The 22,607-nt window shown below is 49.2% G+C and overlaps 1 protein-coding gene across 4 annotated transcripts in view; it reads right to left on the bottom strand.

Moving 5' to 3' along the window:
• Positions 1 to 22,607, bottom strand: part of pard3bb (par-3 family cell polarity regulator beta b) — a 563,164-nt gene that overhangs the window by 214,975 nt on the left and 325,582 nt on the right. For all 4 annotated transcript variants that reach the window (XM_082969211.1, XM_082969213.1, XM_082969212.1 and 1 more), the window contains one exon: positions 12,181 to 12,397. In XM_082969211.1, the coding sequence (XP_082825337.1) occupies positions 12,181 to 12,397 (217 nt within the window). The remainder of the gene's footprint in view (positions 1 to 12,180; positions 12,398 to 22,607) is intronic.

The following is a 22,607-nucleotide window of genomic DNA, read 5'->3' as shown; positions in this document are numbered from 1 at the left end:
GGGGATGGTGCAGAGAGAGGGGGATGGTGCAGAGAGAGGGGGATGGTGCAGAGAGAGGGGGATGGTGCAGAGAGAGGGGGATGGTGCAGAGAGAGAGGGGGATGGTGCAGAGAGAGGGGGATGGTGCAGAGAGAGGGGGATGGTGCAGAGAGAGAGGGGGATGGTGCAGAGAGAGGGGGATGGTGCAGAGAGAGGGGGATGGTGCAGAGAGAGGGGGATGGTGCAGAGAGAGGGGGATGGTGCAGAGAGAGGGGGATGGTGCAGAGAGAGGGGGATGGTGCAGAGAGAGGGGGATGGTGCAGAGAGAGGGGGATGGTGCAGAGAGAGGGGGATGGTGCAGAGAGAGAGGGATGGTGCAGAGAGAGGGGGATGGTGCAGAGAGAGAGGGGGATGGTGCAGAGAGAGGGGGATGGTGCAGAGAGAGAGGGGGATGGTGCAGAGAGAGAGGGGGATGGTGCAGAGAGAGGGGGATGGTGCAGAGAGAGAGGGGGATGGTGCAGAGAGAGGGGGATGGTGCAGAGAGAGGGGGATGGTGCAGAGAGAGGGGGATGGTGCAGAGAGAGGGGGATGGTGCAGAGAGAGGGGGATGGTGCAGAGAGAGGGGGATGGTGCAGAGAGAGGGGGGGATGGTGCAGAGAGAGAGGGATGGTGCAGAGAGAGGGGGATGGTGCAGAGAGAGAGGGATGGTGCAGAGAGAGGGGGATGGTGCAGAGAGAGAGGGGGATGGTGCAGAGAGAGAGGGATGGTGCAGAGAGAGGGGGATGGTGCAGAGAGAGAGGGATGGTGCAGAGAGAGGGGGATGGTGCAGAGAGAGAGGGATGGTGCAGAGAGAGAGGGGGATGGTGCAGAGAGAGAGGGATGGTGCAGAGAGAGGGGGATGGTGCAGAGAGAGAGGGATGGTGCAGAGAGAGAGAGGGATGGTGCAGAGAGAGGGGGATGGTGCAGAGAGAGAGGGGGATGGTGCAGAGAGAGGGGGATGGTGCAGAGAGAGGGGGATGGTGCTCGCTGTACCCAAAGAGGGAAACATCATGACATCAATTAAAAGCTAACTACACAGCAGCTTCTGCCTACATGGTAGAATCAGGATGATTTGCATCAATCCACTGTTACGTAAAGAAAGTTACAGCAACACAAACTGTCTGACTGGTGTTCTGACTGGTGTTCTGACTGGTGTTCTGACTGGTGTTCTGACTGGTGTTCTGACTGGTGTTCTGACTGGTGTTCTGACTGGTGTTCTGGTTGGTGTTCTGACTGGTGTTCTAACTGGTGTTCTGGTTGGTGTTCTGACTGGTGTTCTGGTTGGTGTTCTGGTTGGTGTTCTGACTGGTGTTCTGGTTGGTGTTCTGACTGGTGTTCTGACTGGTGTTCTGACTGGTGTTCTGGTTGGTGTTCTGACTGGTGTTCTGACTGGTGTTCTGGTTGGTGTTCTGACTGGTGTTCTGGTTGGTGTTCTGACTGTGTTCTGGTTGGTGTTCTGACTGGTGTTCTGACTGGTGTTCTGGTTGGTGTTCTGGTTGGTGTTCTGACTGGTGTTCTGACTGGTGTTCTGACTGGTGTTCTGGTTGGTGTTCTGGTTGGTGTTCTGACTGGTGTTCTGACTGGTGTTCTGGTTGGTGTTCTGACTGGTGTTCTGGTTGGTGTTCTGACTGGTGTTCTGACTGGTGTTCTGACTGTGTTCTGGTTGGTGTTCTGGTTGGTGTTCTGACTGTGTTCTGGTTGGTGTTCTGACTGGTGTTCTGACTGGTGTTCTGACTGGTGTTCTGGTTGGTGTTCTGGTTGGTGTTCTGGTTGGTGTTCTGACTGGTGTTCTGACTGGTGTTCTGACTGGTGTTCTGACTGGTGTTCTGGTTGGTGTTCTGGTTGGTGTTCTGACTGGTGTTCTGACTGGTGTTCTGGTTGGTGTTCTGGTTGGTGTTCTGGTTGGTGTTCTGACTGGTGTTCTGACTGGTGTTCTGGTTGGTGTTCTGACTGGTGTTCTGGTTGGTGTTCTGACTGGTGTTCTGACTGGTGTTCTGACTGGTGTTCTGACTGGTGTTCTGACTGGTGTTCTGGTTGGTGTTCTGACTGGTGTTCTGACTGGTGTTCTGGTTGGTGTTCTGGTTGGTGTTCTGACTGGTGTTCTGACTGGTGTTCTGACTGGTGTTCTGGTTGGTGTTCTGGTTGGTGTTCTGACTGGTGTTCTGACTGGTGTTCTGGTGGTGTTCTGACTGGTGTTCTGACTGGTGTTCTGACTGGTGTTCTGGTTGGTGTTCTGGTTGGTGTTCTGACTGGTGTTCTGACTGGTGTTCTGGTTGGTGTTCTGACTGGTGTTCTGACTGGTGTTCTGGTTGGTGTTCTGACTGGTGTTCTGGTTGGTGTTCTGACTGGTGTTCTGACTGGTGTTCTGGTTGGTGTTCTGATTGGTGTTCTGACTGGTGTTCTGACTGGTGTTCTGGTTGGTGTTCTGACTGGTGTTCTGACTGGTGTTCTGGTTGGTGTTCTGACTGGTGTTCTGACTGGTGTTCTGACTGGTGTTCTGGTTGGTGTTCTGACTGGTGTTCTGACTGGTGTTCTGACTGGTGTTCTGGTTGGTGTTCTGACTGGTGTTCTGACTGGTGTTCTGGTTGGTGTTCTGACTGGTGTTCTGACTGGTGTTCTGGTTGGTGTTCTGACTGGTGTTCTGACTGGTGTTCTGACTGGTGTTCTGGCTGGTGTTCTGGTTGGTGTTCTGACTGGTGTTCTGACTGGTGTTCTGACTGGTGTTCTGGTTGGTGTTCTGACTGGTGTTCTGGTTGGTGTTCTGACTGGTGTTCTGGTTGGTGTTCTGTTGGTGTTCTGACTGGTGTTCTGACTGGTGTTCTGGTTGGTGTTCTGGTTGGTGTTCTGACTGGTGTTCTGGTTGGTGTTCTGACTGGTGTTCTGACTGGTGTTCTGGTTGGTGTTCTGACTGGTGTTCTGGTTGGTGTTCTGGTTGGTGTTCTGACTGGTGTTCTGGTTGGTGTTCTGACTGGTGTTCTGACTGGTGTTCTGGTTGGTGTTCTGACTGGTGTTCTGACTGGTGTTCTGACTGGTGTTCTGACTGGTGTTCTGGTTGGTGTTCTGACTGGTGTTCTGGTTGGTGTTCTGACTGGTGTTCTGGTTGGTGTTCTGACTGGTGTTCTGGTTGGTGTTCTGGTTGGTGTTCTGACTGGTGTTCTGACTGGTGTTCTGGTTGGTGTTCTGACTGGTGTTCTGGTTGGTGTTCTGACTGGTGTTCTGGTTGGTGTTCTGACTGGTGTTCTGGTTGGTGTTCTGGTTGGTGTTCTGACTGGTGTTCTGGTTGGTGTTCTGACTGGTGTTCTGACTGGTGTTCTGACTGGTGTTCTGGTTGGTGTTCTGACTGGTGTTCTGACTGGTGTTCTGACTGGTGTTCTGGTTGGTGTTCTGACTGGTGTTCTGGTTGGTGTTCTGACTGGTGTTCTGACTGGTGTTCTGGTTGGTGTTCTGGTTGGTGTTCTGACTGGTGTTCTGACTGGTGTTCTGGTTGGTGTTCTGACTGGTGTTCTGGTTGGTGTTCTGACTGGTGTTCTGGTTGGTGTTCTGACTGGTGTTCTGACTGGTGTTCTGGTTGGTGTTCTGACTGGTGTTCTGACTGGTGTTCTGGTTGGTGTTCTGGTTGGTGTTCTGACTGGTGTTCTGACTGGTGTTCTGACTGGTGTTCTGGTTGGTGTTCTGACTGGTGTTCTGACTGGTGTTCTGGTTGGTGTTCTGACTGGTGTTCTGACTGGTGTTCTGACTGGTGTTCTGGTTGGTGTTCTGGTTGGTGTTCTGACTGGTGTTCTGACTGGTGTTCTGGTTGGTGTTCTGACTGGTGTTCTGGTTGGTGTTCTGACTGGTGTTCTGGTTGGTGTTCTGACTGGTGTTCTGACTGGTGTTCTGGTTGGTGTTCTGACTGGTGTTCTGACTGGTGTTCTGACTGGTGTTCTGGTTGGTGTTCTGACTGGTGTTCTGACTGGTGTTCTGGTTGGTGTTCTGACTGGTGTTCTGACTGGTGTTCTGACTGGTGTTCTGGTTGGTGTTCTGACTGGTGTTCTGACTGGTGTTCTGGTTGGTGTTCTGACTGGTGTTCTGGTTGGTGTTCTGACTGGTGTTCTGACTGGTGTTCTGACTGGTGTTCTGGTTGGTGTTCTGGTTGGTGTTCTGACTGGTGTTCTGGTTGGTGTTCTGACTGGTGTTCTGACTGGTGTTCTGACTGGTGTTCTGACTGGTGTTCTGGCTGGTGTTCTGGTTGGTGTTCTGACTGGTGTTCTGGTTGGTGTTCTGACTGGTGTTCTGGTTGGTGTTCTGACTGGTGTTCTGACTGGTGTTCTGGTTGGTGTTCTGACTGGTGTTCTGGTTGGTGTTCTGACTGGTGTTCTGACTGGTGTTCTGGTTGGTGTTCTGACTGGTGTTCTGACTGGTGTTCTGGTTGGTGTTCTGGTTGGTGTTCTGACTGGTGTTCTGACTGGTGTTCTGGTTGGTGTTCTGACTGGTGTTCTGGTTGGTGTTCTGACTGGTGTTCTGACTGGTGTTCTGGTTGGTGTTCTGGCTGGTGTTCTGACTGGTGTTCTGACTGGTGTTCTGGTTGGTGTTCTGACTGGTGTTCTGGTTGGTGTTCTGACTGGTGTTCTGATTGGTGTTCTGGTTGGTGTTCTGACTGGTGTTCTGACTGGTGTTCTGACTGGTGTTCTGGTTGGTGTTCTGACTGGTGTTCTGACTGGTGTTCTGGTTGGTGTTCTGACTGGTGTTCTGACTGGTGTTCTGGTTGGTGTTCTGGTTGGTGTTCTGACTGGTGTTCTGACTGGTGTTCTGACTGGTGTTCTGACTGGTGTTCTGACTGGTGTTCTGGTTGGTGTTCTGACTGGTGTTCTGACTGGTGTTCTGACTGGTGTTCTGGTTGGTGTTCTGACTGGTGTTCTGACTGGTGTTCTGACTGGTGTTCTGGTTGGTGTTCTGACTGGTGTTCTGGTTGGTGTTCTGACTGGTGTTCTGACTGGTGTTCTGACTGGTGTTCTGACTGGTGTTCTGGTTGGTGTTCTGACTGGTGTTCTGACTGGTGTTCTGGTTGGTGTTCTGACTGGTGTTCTGACTGGTGTTCTGGTTGGTGTTCTGACTGGTGTTCTGACTGGTGTTCTGACTGGTGTTCTGGTTGGTGTTCTGACTGGTGTTCTGACTGGTGTTCTGGTTGGTGTTCTGACTGGTGTTCTGGTTGGTGTTCTGACTGGTGTTCTGGTTGGTGTTCTGACTGGTGTTCTGACTGGTGTTCTGACTGGTGTTCTGGTTGGTGTTCTGGTTGGTGTTCTGACTGGTGTTCTGACTGGTGTTCTGACTGGTGTTCTGGTTGGTGTTCTGACTGGTGTTCTGGTTGGTGTTCTGGTTGGTGTTCTGACTGGTGTTCTGACTGGTGTTCTGACTGGTGTTCTGGTTGGTGTTCTGGTTGGTGTTCTGACTGGTGTTCTGACTGGTGTTCTGGTTGGTGTTCTGACTGGTGTTCTGGTTGGTGTTCTGACTGGTGTTCTGACTGGTGTTCTGACTGGTGTTCTGGTTGGTGTTCTGACTGGTGTTCTGGTTGGTGTTCTGACTGGTGTTCTGACTGGTGTTCTGACTGGTGTTCTGGTTGGTGTTCTGGTTGGTGTTCTGACTGGTGTTCTGACTGGTGTTCTGGTTGGTGTTCTGACTGGTGTTCTGACTGGTGTTCTGGTTGGTGTTCTGGTTGGTGTTCTGACTGGTGTTCTGACTGGTGTTCTGGTTGGTGTTCTGACTGGTGTTCTGGTTGGTGTTCTGGTTGGTGTTCTGACTGGTGTTCTGACTGGTGTTCTGGTTGGTGTTCTGACTGGTGTTCTGACTGGTGTTCTGGTTGGTGTTCTGACTGGTGTTCTGGTTGGTGTTCTGACTGGTGTTCTGACTGGTGTTCTGACTGGTGTTCTGGTTGGTGTTCTGACTGGTGTTCTGGTTGGTGTTCTGACTGGTGTTCTGACTGGTGTTCTGGTTGGTGTTCTGGTTGGTGTTCTGACTGGTGTTCTGACTGGTGTTCTGGCTGGTGTTCTGGTTGGTGTTCTGACTGGTGTTCTGACTGGTGTTCTGGTTGGTGTTCTGACTGGTGTTCTGACTGGTGTTCTGACTGGTGTTCTGGTTGGTGTTCTGACTGGTGTTCTGACTGGTGTTCTGACTGGTGTTCTGGTTGGTGTTCTGACTGGTGTTCTGACTGGTGTTCTGACTGGTGTTCTGGTTGGTGTTCTGACTGGTGTTCTGACTGGTGTTCTGACTGGTGTTCTGGTTGGTGTTCTGGTTGGTGTTCTGGTTGGTGTTCTGACTGGTGTTCTGACTGGTGTTCTGGTTGGTGTTCTGGTTGGTGTTCTGACTGGTGTTCTGACTGGTGTTCTGACTGGTGTTCTGGTTGGTGTTCTGACTGGTGTTCTGACTGGTGTTCTGACTGGTGTTCTGACTGGTGTTCTGACTGGTGTTCTGGTTGGTGTTCTGGTTGGTGTTCTGACTGGTGTTCTGACTGGTGTTCTGACTGGTGTTCTGGTTGGTGTTCTGACTGGTGTTCTGACTGGTGTTCTGGTTGGTGTTCTGACTGGTGTTCTGACTGGTGTTCTGGTTGGTGTTCTGACTGGTGTTCTGACTGGTGTTCTGGTTGGTGTTCTGGTTGGTGTTCTGACTGGTGTTCTGACTGGTGTTCTGGTTGGTGTTCTGACTGGTGTTCTGACTGGTGTTCTGACTGGTGTTCTGACTGGTGTTCTGGTTGGTGTTCTGGTTGGTGTTCTGACTGGTGTTCTGACTGGTGTTCTGACTGGTGTTCTGGTTGGTGTTCTGACTGGTGTTCTGACTGGTGTTCTGACTGGTGTTCTGACTGGTGTTCTGGTTGGTGTTCTGACTGGTGTTCTGGTTGGTGTTCTGACTGGTGTTCTGACTGGTGTTCTGACTGGTGTTCTGGTTGGTGTTCTGACTGGTGTTCTGACTGGTGTTCTGGTTGGTGTTCTGGTTGGTGTTCTGACTGGTGTTCTGACTGGTGTTCTGGTTGGTGTTCTGACTGGTGTTCTGACTGGTGTTCTGACTGGTGTTCTGGTTGGTGTTCTGACTGGTGTTCTGACTGGTGTTCTGACTGGTGTTCTGGCTGGTGTTCTGGTTGGTGTTCTGACTGGTGTTCTGACTGGTGTTCTGGTTGGTGTTCTGGTTGGTGTTCTGACTGGTGTTCTGGTTGGTGTTCTGACTGGTGTTCTGGCTGGTGTTCTGACTGGTGTTCTGACTGGTGTTCTGGTTGGTGTTCTGACTGGTGTTCTGACTGGTGTTCTGGTTGGTGTTCTGGTTGGTGTTCTGACTGGTGTTCTGGTTGGTGTTCTGGTTGGTGTTCTGACTGGTGTTCTGACTGGTGTTCTGACTGGTGTTCTGGTTGGTGTTCTGGTTGGTGTTCTGACTGGTGTTCTGACTGGTGTTCTGACTGGTGTTCTGACTGGTGTTCTGGTTGGTGTTCTGGTTGGTGTTCTGACTGGTGTTCTGACTGGTGTTCTGGTTGGTGTTCTGACTGGTGTTCTGACTGGTGTTCTGACTGGTGTTCTGGTTGGTGTTCTGACTGGTGTTCTGACTGGTGTTCTGACTGGTGTTCTGGTTGGTGTTCTGGTTGGTGTTCTGACTGGTGTTCTGACTGGTGTTCTGGTTGGTGTTCTGACTGGTGTTCTGACTGGTGTTCTGACTGGTGTTCTGGTTGGTGTTCTGACTGGTGTTCTGACTGGTGTTCTGGTTGGTGTTCTGGTTGGTGTTCTGACTGGTGTTCTGACTGGTGTTCTGACTGGTGTTCTGGTGGTGTTCTGGTTGGTGTTCTGGTTGGTGTTCTGACTGGTGTTCTGACTGGTGTTCTGGTTGGTGTTCTGACTGGTGTTCTGACTGGTGTTCTGGTTGGTGTTCTGACTGGTGTTCTGACTGGTGTTCTGACTGGTGTTCTGGTTGGTGTTCTGACTGGTGTTCTGACTGGTGTTCTGACTGGTGTTCTGGTTGGTGTTCTGGTTGGTGTTCTGACTGGTGTTCTGACTGGTGTTCTGGTTGGTGTTCTGACTGGTGTTCTGACTGGTGTTCTGACTGGTGTTCTGGTTGGTGTTCTGACTGGTGTTCTGTGGTGTTCTGACTGGTGTTCTGGTTGGTGTTCTGACTGGTGTTCTGACTGGTGTTCTGTTGGTGTTCTGTGGTGTTCTGTGGTGTTCTGACTGGTGTTCTGGTTGGTGTTCTGACTGGTGTTCTGACTGGTGTTCTGGTTGGTGTTCTGACTGGTGTTCTGACTGGTGTTCTGACTGGTGTTCTGGTTGGTGTTCTGACTGGTGTTCTGACTGGTGTTCTGACTGGTGTTCTGGTTGGTGTTCTGACTGGTGTTCTGACTGGTGTTCTGACTGGTGTTCTGGTTGGTGTTCTGACTGGTGTTCTGACTGGTGTTCTGGCTGGTGTTCTGACTGGTGTTCTGGTTGGTGTTCTGACTGGTGTTCTGACTGGTGTTCTGACTGGTGTTCTGGTTGGTGTTCTGACTGGTGTTCTGACTGGTGTTCTGGTTGGTGTTCTGGTTGGTGTTCTGACTGGTGTTCTGACTGGTGTTCTGGTTGGTGTTCTGACTGGTGTTCTGACTGGTGTTCTGGTTGGTGTTCTGACTGGTGTTCTGACTGGTGTTCTGGTTGGTGTTCTGACTGGTGTTCTGACTGGTGTTCTGACTGGTGTTCTGGTTGGTGTTCTGACTGGTGTTCTGGTTGGTGTTCTGGTTGGTGTTCTGGTTGGTGTTCTGGTTGGTGTTCTGACTGGTGTTCTGACTGGTGTTCTGACTGGTGTTCTGGTTGGTGTTCTGGTTGGTGTTCTGACTGTGTTCTGGTTGGTGTTCTGACTGGTGTTCTGACTGGTGTTCTGGTTGGTGTTCTGACTGGTGTTCTGACTGGTGTTCTGACTGGTGTTCTGACTGGTGTTCTGGTTGGTGTTCTGGTTGGTGTTCTGACTGGTGTTCTGGTTGGTGTTCTGACTGGTGTTCTGACTGGTGTTCTGACTGGTGTTCTGGTTGGTGTTCTGACTGGTGTTCTGGACTGGTGTTCTGGTTGGTGTTCTGACTGGTGTTCTGACTGGTGTTCTGACTGGTGTTCTGGTTGGTGTTCTGACTGGTGTTCTGACTGGTGTTCTGACTGGTGTTCTGGTTGGTGTTCTGACTGGTGTTCTGACTGGTGTTCTGGTTGGTGTTCTGACTGGTGTTCTGGTTGGTGTTCTGGTTGGTGTTCTGACTGGTGTTCTGGTTGGTGTTCTGACTGGTGTTCTGACTGGTGTTCTGGTTGGTGTTCTGACTGGTGTTCTGGTTGGTGTTCTGACTGGTGTTCTGACTGGTGTTCTGGTTGGTGTTCTGACTGGTGTTCTGGCTGGTGTTCTGGTTGGTGTTCTGACTGGTGTTCTGACTGGTGTTCTGACTGGTGTTCTGGTTGGTGTTCTGACTGGTGTTCTGGTTGGTGTTCTGGTTGGTGTTCTGACTGGTGTTCTGACTGGTGTTCTGACTGGTGTTCTGACTGGTGTTCTGGTTGGTGTTCTGGTTGGTGTTCTGACTGGTGTTCTGGTTGGTGTTCTGACTGGTGTTCTGGTCTGGTGTTCTGGTTGGTGTTCTGACTGGTGTTCTGACTGGTGTTCTGACTGGTGTTCTGGTTGGTGTTCTGGTTGGTGTTCTGACTGGTGTTCTGACTGGTGTTCTGGTTGGTGTTCTGACTGGTGTTCTGACTGGTGTTCTGGTTGGTGTTCTGGTTGGTGTTCTGGTTGGTGTTCTGACTGGTGTTCTGACTGGTGTTCTGGTCTGGTGTTCTGACTGGTGTTCTGGTTGGTGTTCTGACTGGTGTTCTGACTGGTGTTCTGGTTGGTGTTCTGGTTGGTGTTCTGACTGGTGTTCTGGCTGGTGTTCTGACTGGTGTTCTGACTGGTGTTCTGACTGGTGTTCTGGTTGGTGTTCTGACTGGTGTTCTGACTGGTGTTCTGACTGGTGTTCTGGTTGGTGTTCTGACTGGTGTTCTGACTGGTGTTCTGGTTGGTGTTCTGACTGGTGTTCTGACTGGTGTTCTGGTTGGTGTTCTGGTTGGTGTTCTGACTGGTGTTCTGACTGGTGTTCTGGTTGGTGTTCTGACTGGTGTTCTGACTGGTGTTCTGACTGGTGTTCTGGTTGGTGTTCTGACTGGTGTTCTGGTTGGTGTTCTGGTTGGTGTTCTGACTGGTGTTCTGACTGGTGTTCTGGTTGGTGTTCTGGTTGGTGTTCTGACTGGTGTTCTGAGGCTGGTGTTCTGGTACTGGTGTTCTGAGCTTGGTGTTCTGGTTGGTGTTCTGACTGGTGTTCTGACTGTGTTCTGGTTGGTGTTCTGACTGGTGTTCTGACTGGTGTTCTGACTGGTGTTCTGGTTGGTGTTCTGACTGGTGTTCTGACTGGTGTTCTGACTGGTGTTCTGGTTGGTGTTCTGGTTGGTGTTCTGACTGGTGTTCTGACTGGTGTTCTGGTTGGTGTTCTGACTGGTGTTCTGACTGGTGTTCTGGTTGGTGTTCTGACTGGTGTTCTGACTGGTGTTCTGGTTGGTGTTCTGGTTGGTGTTCTGACTGGTGTTCTGACTGGTGTTCTGGTTGGTGTTCTGGTTGGTGTTCTGACTGGTGTTCTGACTGGTGTTCTGGTTGGTGTTCTGGTTGGTGTTCTGGTTGGTGTTCTGACTGGTGTTCTGGTTGGTGTTCTGGTTGGTGTTCTGACTGGTGTTCTGGTTGGTGTTCTGACTGGTGTTCTGACTGGTGTTCTGGTTGGTGTTCTGGTTGGTGTTCTGACTGGTGTTCTGACTGGTGTTCTGACTGGTGTTCTGGTTGGTGTTCTGACTGGTGTTCTGACTGGTGTTCTGGTTGGTGTTCTGACTGGTGTTCTGGTTGGTGTTCTGACTGGTGTTCTGACTGGTGTTCTGGTTGGTGTTCTGACTGGTGTTCTGACTGGTGTTCTGGTTGGTGTTCTGGTTGGTGTTCTGACTGGTGTTCTGGTTGGTGTTCTGACTGGTGTTCTGACTGGTGTTCTGGTTGGTGTTCTGACTGGTGTTCTGACTGGTGTTCTGACTGGTGTTCTGACTGGTGTTCTGGTTGGTGTTCTGACTGGTGTTCTGACTGGTGTTCTGGTTGGTGTTCTGACTGGTGTTCTGGTTGGTGTTCTGACTGGTGTTCTGGTTGGTGTTCTGACTGGTGTTCTGGTTGGTGTTCTGGTTGGTGTTCTGACTGGTGTTCTGGTTGGTGTTCTGACTGGTGTTCTGACTGGTGTTCTGACTGGTGTTCTGGTTGGTGTTCTGACTGGTGTTCTGGTTGGTGTTCTGACTGGTGTTCTGACTGGTGTTCTGGTTGGTGTTCTGGTTGGTGTTCTGGTTGGTGTTCTGACTGGTGTTCTGACTGGTGTTCTGGTTGGTGTTCTGGTTGGTGTTCTGGTTGGTGTTCTGACTGGTGTTCTGGTTGGTGTTCTGACTGGTGTTCTGGTTGGTGTTCTGGTTGGTGTTCTGACTGGTGTTCAGTCCTTACTGAAGACATGAATGGACATGTCAGTCCTTACTGAAGACATGAATGGACATGACAGTCCTTACTGAAGACATGAATGGACATGTCAGTCCTTACTGAAGACATGAATGGACATGACAGTCCTTACTGAAGACATGAATGGACATGTCAGTCCTTACTGAAGACATGAATGGACATGTCAGTCCTTACTGAAGACATGAATGGACATGACAGTCCTTACTGAAGACATGAATGGACATGTCAGTCCTTACTGAAGACATGAATGGACATGTCAGTCCTTACTGAAGACATGAATGGACATGTCAGTCCTTACTGAAGACATGAATGGACATGTCAGTCCTTACTGAAGACATGAATGGACATGTCAGTCCTTACTGAAGACATGAATGGACATGGCAGTCCCTACTGAAGAAATGAATGGACATGTCAGTCCTTACTGAAGACATGAATGGACATGTCAGTCCTTAATGAAGACATGAATGAACATGTCAGTCCTTACTGAAGACATGAATGGACATGTCAGTCCTTACTGAAGACATGAATGGACATGGCAGTCCTTACTGAAGACATGAATGGACATGTCAGTCCTTACTGAAGACATGAATGGACATGACAGTCCTTACTGAAGACATGAATGGACATGACAGGAAATGACCTCACCTCAGTAAACCAAAACCTTTCTTCTTCTTGGTCTTCTTCTCTGGCTCGTCCACATCCTCACTCATCTTCTTCCCTTTGCTTTTGGACTGCTTGTCTTTCTTCATTCCTTTGACCTTCTGCTTCTTGTCTTTCCTCTCCTCCGTGGCTTCCCCCACTCCCTGGCGAGAGGAGCCGCTGGCTGGGGTGTCCCGTCCAGAACTCTGTTCTGACAGGTCATCTGGAGAGGAGAGAGAGAGAGAGGAGAGACACACACACACACAGTTATAACACAATCACACACAGATTTCTACATCTCACCTTCAATTGTAAAAGTATGTAGTAACACACTCGCTGTCCTCATCTGTTAGTTTAGGAGTAGAGAGAGAGAGACCACTCCCCCATGTCTAGGTGGGAGGAGGGTAGAGAGAGAGACCACTCCCCCATGTCTAGGTGGGAGGAGGGTAGAGAGAGAGAGACCACTCCCCCATATCTAGGTGGGAGGGGGGTAGAGAGAGAGACCACTCCCCCATGTCTAGGTGGGAGGAGGGTAGAGAGAGAGAGACCACTCCCCCATGTCTAGGTGGGAGGAGGGTAGAGAGAGAGACCACTCCCCCATGTCTAGGTGGGAGGGGGGTAGAGAGAGACCACTCCCCCATGTCTAGGTGGGAGGAGGGTAGAGAGAGAGACCACTCCCCCATGTCTAGGTGGGAGGGGGGTAGAGAGAGAGACCACTACCCCATGTCTAGGTGGGAGGGGGGTAGAGAGAGAGAGACCACTCCCCCATGTCTAGGTGGGAGGAGGGTAGAGAGAGAGACCACTCCCCCATGTCTAGGTGGGAGGAGGGTAGAGAGAGAGACCACTCCCCCATGTCTAGGTGGGAGGGGGGTAGAGAGAGACCACTCCCCCATGTCTAGGTGGGAGGAGGGTAGAGAGAGACCACTCCCCCATGTCTAGGTGGGAGGGGGGTAGAGAGAGAGACCACTCCCCCATGTCTAGGTGGGAGGGGGGTAGAGAGAGAGAGACCACTCCCCCATGTCTAGGTGGGAGGAGGGTAGAGAGAGAGACCACTCCCCCATGTCTAGGTGGGAGGAGGGTAGAGAGAGAGACCACTCCCCCATGTCTAGGTGGGAGGGGGGTAGAGAGAGACCACTCCCCCATGTCTAGGTGGGAGGAGGGTAGAGAGAGAGACCACTCCCCCATGTCTAGGTGGGAGGGGGGTAGAGAGAGAGACCACTCCCCCATGTCTAGGTGGGAGGGGGGTAGAGAGAGAGAGACCACTCCCCCATGTCTAGGTGGGAGGGGGGTAGAGAGAGAGACCACTCCCCCATGTCTAGGTGGGAGGGGGGTAGAGAGAGACCACTCCCCCATGTCTAGGTGGGAGGGGGGTAGAGAGAGACCACTCCCCCATGTCTAGGTGGGAGGGGGGTAGAGAGAGAGACCACTCCCCCATGTCTCGGTGGGAGGGGAGTAGAGAGAGAGACCACTCCCCCATGTCTAGGTGGGAGGGGAGTAGAGAGAGAGACCACTCCCCCATGTCTAGGTGGGAGGAGGGTAGAGAGAGAGACCACTCCCCCATGTCTAGGTGGGAGGGGGGTAGAGAGAGACCACTCCCCCATGTCTAGGTGGGAGGAGGGTAGAGAGAGAGACCACTCCCCCATGTCTAGGTGGGAGGAGGGTAGAGAGAGAGACCACTCCCCCATGTCTAGGTGAGCGGTAGGGTACCTGAGAGAGACTCTGTACCGGTACCTCCTGTATATTGACTCTGTACCTGTACCTCCTGTATATTGACTCTGTACCGGTACCTCCTGTATATTGCCTCTGTACCTGTACCTCCTGTATATTGACTCTGTACCGGTACCTCCTGTATATTGACTCTGTACCGGTACCTCCTGTATATTGACTCTGTACCGGTACCTCCTGTATATTGACTCTGTACCTGTACCTCCTGTATATTGACTCTGTACCTGTACCTCCTGTATATTGACTCTGTACCGGTACCTCCTGTATATTGACTCTGTACCGGTACCTCCTGTATATTGACTCTGTACCGGTACCTCCTGTATATTGACTCTGTACCGGTACCTCCTGTATATTGACTCTGTACCGGTACCTCCTGTATATTGACTCTGTACCGGTACCTCCTGTATATTGCCTCTGTACCTGTACCTCCTGTATATTGACTCTGTACCGGTACCTCCTGTATATTGACTCTGTACCGGTACCTCCTGTATATTGACTCTGTACCGGTACCTCCTGTATATTGACTCTGTACCGGTACCTCCTGTATATTGACTCTGTACCGGTACCTCCTGTATATTGACTCTGTACCGGTACCTCCTGTATATTGACTCTGTACCGGTACCTCCTGTATATTGACTCTGTACCGGTACCTCCTGTATATTGACTCTGTACCGGTACCTCCTGTATATTGACTCTGTACCGGTACCTCCTGTATATTGACTCTGTACCGGTACCTCCTGTATATTGACTCTGTACCGGTACCTCCTGTATATTGACTCTGTACCGGTACCTCCTGTACATCGACTCGTACCGGTACCTCCGTATCGACTCTGACCGGTATCTCTCCTGTATATTGACTCTGTACCGGTACCTCCTGTATCGACTTGTACCGTACCTCCTGTACATCGACTGTACCGGTACCTCCTGTATATTGACTCTGTACCGGTACCTCCTGTATATTGACTCTGTACCGGTACCTCCTGTATATTGACTCTGTACCGGTACCTCCTGTATATTGACTCTGTACCGGTACCTCCTGTATATTGACTCTGTACCGGTACCTCCTGTATATTGACTCTGTACCGGTACCTCCTGTATATTGACTCTGTACCGGTACCTCCTGTATATTGACTCTGTACCGGTACCTCCTGTATATTGACTCTGTACCGGTACCTCCTGTATATAGCCCCACTGCTGTTATTTTGTGCTGCTCTATAATTACTTGTTATTATTATCTCTTAATTTAATCGTTTTAATTATTTTTTAGGAATTTTCTGAAAACTGCATTGTTGGTTAAGGGCTTGTAAGAAAAGCATTTCACTGTTGTATTTGGTGCATGTGACAAATACAATTTGATTTGGATATTTATAGAGTAGTGATATGAGATAGGAGATAGCACTGTAAAGGGAACAGCGTAGTGATAGGAGATAGCACTGTAAAGGGTACAGAGTAGTGATAGGAGATAGGAGATAGCACTGTAAAGGGTACAGAGTAGTGATAGGAGATAGGAGATAACACTGTAAAGGGTACAGAGTAGTGATAGGAGATAACACTGTAAAGGGTACAGAGTAGTGATAGGAGATAGGAGATAGCACTGTGAAGGAGATAGGAGATAGCACTGTAAAGGGACAGAGTAGTGATAGGAGATAGCACTGTAAAGGGTACAGGTAGGATAGATGAGTAGAGTAGTGATAGGAGATAGCACTGTAAAGGGTACAGAGTAGTGATAGGAGATAGCACTGTAAAGGGTACAGAGTAGTGATAGGAGATAGCACTGTAAAGGGAACAGAGTAGTGATAGGAGATAGGAGATAGCACTGTAAAGGGAACAGAGTAGTGATAGGAGATAGCACTGTAAAGGGAACAGAGTAGTGATAGGAGATAGCACTGTAAAGGGAACAGAGTAGTGATAGGAGATAGGAGATAGCACTGTAAAGGGAACAGAGTAGTGATAGTGAGATAGGAGATAGCACTGTAAAGGGAACAGAGTAGTGATAGGAGATAGCACTGTAAAGGGAACAGAGTAGTGATAGGAGATAGCACTGTAAAGGAACAGAGTAGTGATAGGAGATAGGAGATAGCACTGTAAAGGGAACAGCGTAGTGATAGGAGATAACACTGTAAAGGGAACAGCGTAGTGATAGGAGATAGCACTGTAAAGGGAACAGAGTAGTGATAGGAGATAGCACTGTAAAGGGAACAGAGTAGTGATAGGAGATAACACTGTAAAGGGAACAGAGTAGTGATAGGATATAGGAGATAGCACTGTAAAGGGTACAGAGTAGTTCCTCTCCATGCTTTGTGTCCTCAGGATTAATTTACGATGAGCTGCAGCGCGTGTCGAACAAAAAACATGTTCTGGTGCACATTAAAGCCTCTCGCTGAACGGTCCTCTGTGGATCTATCCGTCTCTCTCTCCATCTATCCATCTGCCTCTCTCTCCATCTATCCGTCTCTCTCTCTCTCTCGATCGATCCGTCTCTCTCTCTCTCTCTCTGTTCTCTATCTTTCTCTCATCTGCAGCACCCCAGCCCTGCATCCACCCCCCCCCACCCTCAAAAGGAAGAAAGCTCAATCGCCAGCCCATAATAATAATGACTTAAGCCATTATAATGACTTATGACTTAAGCCATTATTTGTGTGAGGATTTAACTGGCTGCCAAGGGTAGTAGGACCAACTGTCGGCGTCTGTCTGAAGTAGTAAAAGTGTTTTGATCAGCGTTGTACTGGCCAAGGAAGTTTGCTACTTGTTTTGGGTTTTGGGTTTTGTCTCACATCAGATGGCGTCACTCCTACGCCATGTCCGTCCCTGAACCCGAGCTGTCTTGTTGGATGTGGAACTCGACTACTACGTTTTGGATTTTACTCATCTGACCTAAGACGAGTTGCTTCATTCTGAAAATCGCTCCGTTCTTGGTAGCTACGAAGCAGTGGCTACTAACGCTGAACCATGTTCGATCAAACTTGCTCCAGCTAGAAGCGTAGTGCTAGCTGGTTTCATTTTGAATGGCTATGGTAGCTAGTTCACCAGCTTGTTGATGATGTTTTTATTTTTTTATTTTTAACTTTTATTTATCTTGGCAAGTCAGCTAAAGAACAAATTCTTATTTTACAATGACGGCCTAGGAACAGGGGGTTAACTGCCTTGTTCAGGGGGCAGAACGACAGATTTTTACCTTGTCAGCTCGGGGATTTGATCTTACAACCTTTCGGTTGTTAGTTCAATGCTCTATCCACTAGGCTACCTGCCGCTCTAACCACTAGGCTACCTGCCGCCCCTCTAACCACTAGGCTACCTGCCGCCCCTCTAACCACTAGGCTACCTGCCCCTCTAACCACTAGGCTACCTGCCTCCTCTAACCACTTGGCTACCTGCCTCCTCTAACCACTAGGCTACCTGCCTCCTCTAACCACTAGGCTACCTGCCTCCTCTAACCACTAGGCTACCTGCCTCCTCTAACCACTAGGCTACCTGCCTCCTCTAACCACTAGGCTACCTGCCTCCTCTAACCACTAGGCTACCTGCCTCCTCTAACCACTAGGTTACCTGCCTCCTCTAACCACTAGGCTACCTGCCCCCTCTAACCACTAGGCTACCTGCCCCTCTAACCACTCAGGCATCACCTGCCTCCTCTATCATCACTAGGCTACCTGCCGTCTCTAACCACTTGGCTACCTGCCTCCTCTAACCACTAGGTCTACCTGCCTCCTCTAACCACTAGGCTACCTGCCCCTCTAACCACTAGGCTACCTGCCCCTCTAACCATTAGGTCTACCTGCCTCCTCTAACCACTAGGCTACCTGCCTCCTAACCACTAGGCTACCTGCCTCCTCTAACCACTAGGCTACCTGCCTCCTCTAACCACTAGGCTACCTGCCCCTCTAACCACTAGGCTACCTGCCTCCTCTAACCACTAGGCTATCTGCCTCTCTAACCACTAGGATACCTGCCGCCCCTCTAACCACTAGGCTACGCTACCGCCCAAACGGGCACCGAAGTGATGAGACTGTTCTCAGAACTCAGCAGGTATCTGGCGCTGTGCCAAGGCAGCAGCTACTCTTTCCTGGGGTTTATTATGGATCCCCATTAGTTCCTGCCGAGGCAGCAGCCACTCTTCCTGGGGTTTATTATGGATCCCCATTAGTTCCTGCCAAGGCAGCAGCTACTCTTCCTGGGGTTTATTATGGATCCCCATTAGTTCCTGTCAAGGCAGCAGCTACTCTTCCTGGGGTTTATTATGGATCCCCATTAAGTTCCTGTCAGAGGCAGCAGCCACTCTTCCTGGGGTTTATTATGGATCCCCATTAGTTCCTGCCAAGGCAGCAGCTACTCTTCCTGGGGTTTATTATGGATCCCCATTAGTTCCTGCCAAGGCAGCAGCTACTCTTCCTGGGGTTTATTATGGATCCCCATTAGTTCCTGCCAAGGCAGCAGCTACTCTTCCTGGGGTTTATTATGGATCCCCATTAGTTCCTGTCAAGGCAGCAGCTACTCTTCCTGGGGTTTTATTATGGATCCCCATTAGTTCCTGTCAAGGCAGCAGCTACTCTTCCTGGGGGTTTATTATGGATCCCCATTAGTTCCTGTCAAGGCAGCAGCTACTCTTCCTGGGGTTTATTATGGATCCCCATTAGTTCCTGCCAAGGCAGCAGCTACTCTTCCTGGGGTTTATTATGGATCCCCATTAGTTCCTGCCAAGACAGAAGTTACTCTTCCTGGGGTTTATTACTGATCCCCATTAGTTCCTGTCAAGGCAGCAGCTACTCTTCCTGGGGTTTATTATGGATCCCCATTAGTTCCTGCCAAGGCAGCAGCTACCCTTCCTGGGGTTTATTATGGATCCCCATTAGTTCCCGCCAAGGCAGCAGCTACTCTTCCTGGGGTTTATTATGGATCCCCATTAGTTCCTGCCAAGGCAGCAGCTACTCTTCCTGGGGTTTATTATGGATCCCTATTAGTTCCCGCCAAGGCAGCAGCTACTCTTCCTGGGGTTTTATCATGCATCCCCATTAGTTCCTGTCAAGGCAGCAGCTACTCTTCCTGGAGTTTATTATGGATCCCCATTAGTTTCTGCCAAGGCAGCAGCTACTCTTCCTGGGGTTTATTATGGATCCCCATTAGTTCCTGCCAAGGCAGCAGCTACTCTTCCTGGGGTTTATTACTGGATCCCCATTACTTCCCGCCAAGGCAGCAGCTACTCTTCCTGGAGTTTATCATGGATCCCCATTAGTTTCTGCCAAGGCAGCAGCCACTCTTCCTGGGGTTTATTATGGATCCCCATTAGTTCCTGCCGAGGCAGCAGATACTCTTCCTGGGGTTTATCATGGCATTCCCCATTAGTTCCTGTCAAGGCAGCAGCTACTCTTCCTGGGGTTTATTATGGATCCCCATTAGTTCCTGCCAAAGGCAGCAGCTACTCTTCCTGGGGGTTTATTATGGATCCCCATTAGTCCTGCCAAGGCAGCAGCTACTCTTCCTGGGGGTTTATATTATGGATCCCCATTAGTTCCTGCCGAAGGCAGCAGCTACTCTTCCTGGGGTTTATTATGGATCCCCATTAGTTCCTGTCAAGGCAGCAGCTACTCTTCCTGGGGTTTATTATGGATCCCCATTAGTTCCTGCCAAGGCAGCAGCTACTCTTCCTGGGGTTTTATTATGGATCCCCATTAGTTCCTGCCAAGGCAGCAGCTACTCTTCCTGGGGTTTATTATGGATCCCCATTAGTTCCTGCCAAGGCAGCAGCTACTCTTCCTGGGGTTTATTATGGATCCCCATTAGTTCCTGCCAAGACAGCAGCTACTCTTCCTGGGGTTTATTATGGATCCCCATTAGTTCCTGTCAAGGCAGCAGCTACTCTTCCTGGGGTTTATTATGGATCCCCATTAGTTCCTGCCAAGGCAGCAGCTACCCTTCCTGGGGTTTATTATGGATCCCCATTAGTTCCCGCCAAGGCAGCAGCTACTCTTCCTGGGGTTTATTATGGATCCCCATTAGTTCCTGCCAAGGCAGCAGCTACTCTTCCTGGGGTTTATTATGGATCCCTATTAGTTCCCGCCAAGGCAGCAGCTACTCTTCCTGGGGTTTATTATGGATCCCCATTAGTTCCCGTCAAGGCAGCAGCTACTCTTCCTGGGGTTTATTGTGGATCCCCATTAGTTCCTGCCAAGGCAGCAGCTACTCTTCCTGGGGTTTATTATGGATCCCCATTAGTTTCCTGCCAAGGCAGCAGCTACTCTTCCTGGGGTTTATTATGGATCCCCATTACTTCCCGCCAAGGCAGCAGCTACTCTTCCTGGAGTTTATTATGGATCCCCCATTAGTTTCTGCCAAGGCAGCAAGCCACTCTTCCTGGGGTTTATTATGGATCCCCATTAGTTCCTGCCAAGGCAGCAGCTACTCTTCCTGGAGTTTATTATGGATCCCCATTAGTTCCTGCCAAGGCAGCAGCTACTGTTGTCAATTTGTTTACTGTAAAATAGCATTGAATCTGATCAAACACTTTTTTTTTTACTTTACTTAAGTGTTGGTAACATGCTGATTGGTCGGCTATTTGAGCCAATAAAGGGGGCTTTAATATTCTTAGGTAGCGGAATAACTTTTGCTTCCCTCCAGGCCTGAGGGCACACATTTTCTAGTAGGCTTAAATTGAAGATGTGGCAATATCGTCCGCTATTATCCTCAGTAATTTTGAATCCAAGTTGTCAGACCCCGGTGGCTTGTCATTAATGAAAGACAACAATAATTTTTCACCTCTTCCACACTCACTTTACGGAATTCAAAATCACAATTCTTGTCTTTCATAATTTGGTCTGATACTTGATGTGTAGTGTCAGCGTTTGTTGCTGGCATATCATCCCTAAGTTTGCTAATGTTGTCAATGAAATTAAATCTATAAAAGTAGGCAATATCAGTCGGTTTTGTAATAAATGAGCTGAGTTTGCCTTTTTTTACCAAAATGTAATTAAAAGTGCTCCGACACTTTTTACTATCGTGCCTTGACATTTTTATTTGTTTTACAGTGTTGTTTATTCAGTTTATTGATATATATTTGTCACGGCCCTCCTCCTCCTCACGGCGGTTCTTCCTGCAGGAAGAGGAGGGTCGTTAGTGATTGGAGCCACCTGGGCTCAGGGTATTATCTCTCTCTCTCTCCTCTCTCTCTTCTCTTCTCTCTCTCTCTCTCTCTCTCTCTCTCTCTCTCTCTCTCTCTCTCTCTCTCTCTCTCTCTCTTCTCTCTCTCTCTCTCTCTCTCTCTCTCTCTCTCTCTCTCTCTCACATATATATATATACTACAAATTGAGAAATCATATATATATATATATGATTCCCTGTGGCTCAGTTGGTAGAGCATGGTGTTTGCAACGCCAGGGGTTGTGGGTTCGATTCCCACGGGGGGCCAATACAAAAAAAATTAAAAAAATAAATGTATACATTCACTACTGTAAGTCGCTCTGGATAAGAGCGTCTGCTAAATGACTAAAATGTAAAAATGATATATGATTTCTCAATTTGTAGTATGTTTGCAGCCAGACTTATTTGCCATTTCCTTTTGCCTCATCCCTCTCAAACATACCATTTTTCAATTCCTCATCAATCCACTGGGATTTAACAGTTTTTACAGTCATTTTCTTAATGGCTGCATGCTTATTAGTAACTGGGATAAGCAATTTCAGTGCAACGTCTGTTTTCTCCTCATTACTCACCACAGACCCTAAACATATTCTTTACACCAACAACATAGGAATCACTACAAAACTTATTGTATGACCTCTTATACACTATATTAGGCCCAGCCTTTGGTTTTCCTAGATATGGCTACTATATTGTGATCAATACATCCTATGGATTTGGATACTGCTTTCAAGCAAATATCTGCAGCGTTAGTAAAGATGTGATCAATACATGTTGATGATTTAATTCCTGTGCTGTTTGTAACTACCCTGGTAGGTTGACTGATAACCTGAACCAGGTTACAGGCACTGGTTACAGATCGAAGCTTTTTCTTCAGTGGGCAGCTTGATGAAAGCCAGTCAGTAATTAAATCACCCAGAAAATATACCTCTCTGTTGATATCACATTCATCATCAATCATTTCACACATATTATCCAGATACTGACTGTTAGCACTTGGTGGTCTATAGCAGCTTCCCACCAGAATGGGCTTCAGGTGAGGCAGATGAACCTGTAGCCATATTACTTCAACAGGATTTAACATGAGATCCTCTCTAATCTTTACAGGAATGTGGTTCTGAATATAAACAGCAACACCTCCACCATTGGCATTTCTGTATTTTCTGTAAATGTTATAACTTTGTATTGCTACCACTGTATCGTCAAAGGTATTGTCAGAAATGGAATATGAATGTAATCTGTTACTAGCAAGTTATTAATTTCATGAACCTTGTTTTCTTAAGAGCATCCTGACTGGTTGCATCACTGCCTGGTACGGCAACTGCTCGGCCTCTGACTGCAAGGCACTACAGAGGGTAGTGCGTACGGCCCAGTACATCACTGGGGCTAAGCTGCCTGCCATCCAGGACCTCTACAACCGCATGGCAAGCGATACCGGAGTGCCAAGTCTAGGACAAAAAGGCTTCTCAACAGTTTTTACCCCCAAGCCATAAGACTCATTAACAGGTAATCAAATGGCTTCCCGGACTATTTGCATTGTGTGCCCCCCCAACCCCTTTTACGCTGCTGCTAATCTC

Source organism: Salmo salar, chromosome 25 (genome assembly GCF_965601325.2).
Source record: "Salmo salar chromosome 25, fSalSal1, whole genome shotgun sequence".
Lineage (NCBI taxonomy): Eukaryota > Metazoa > Chordata > Actinopteri > Salmoniformes > Salmonidae > Salmo > Salmo salar.
The sequence above is the reverse complement of the archived record's forward strand: the minus strand, read 5'-3'. Positions and strand labels throughout refer to the sequence as shown.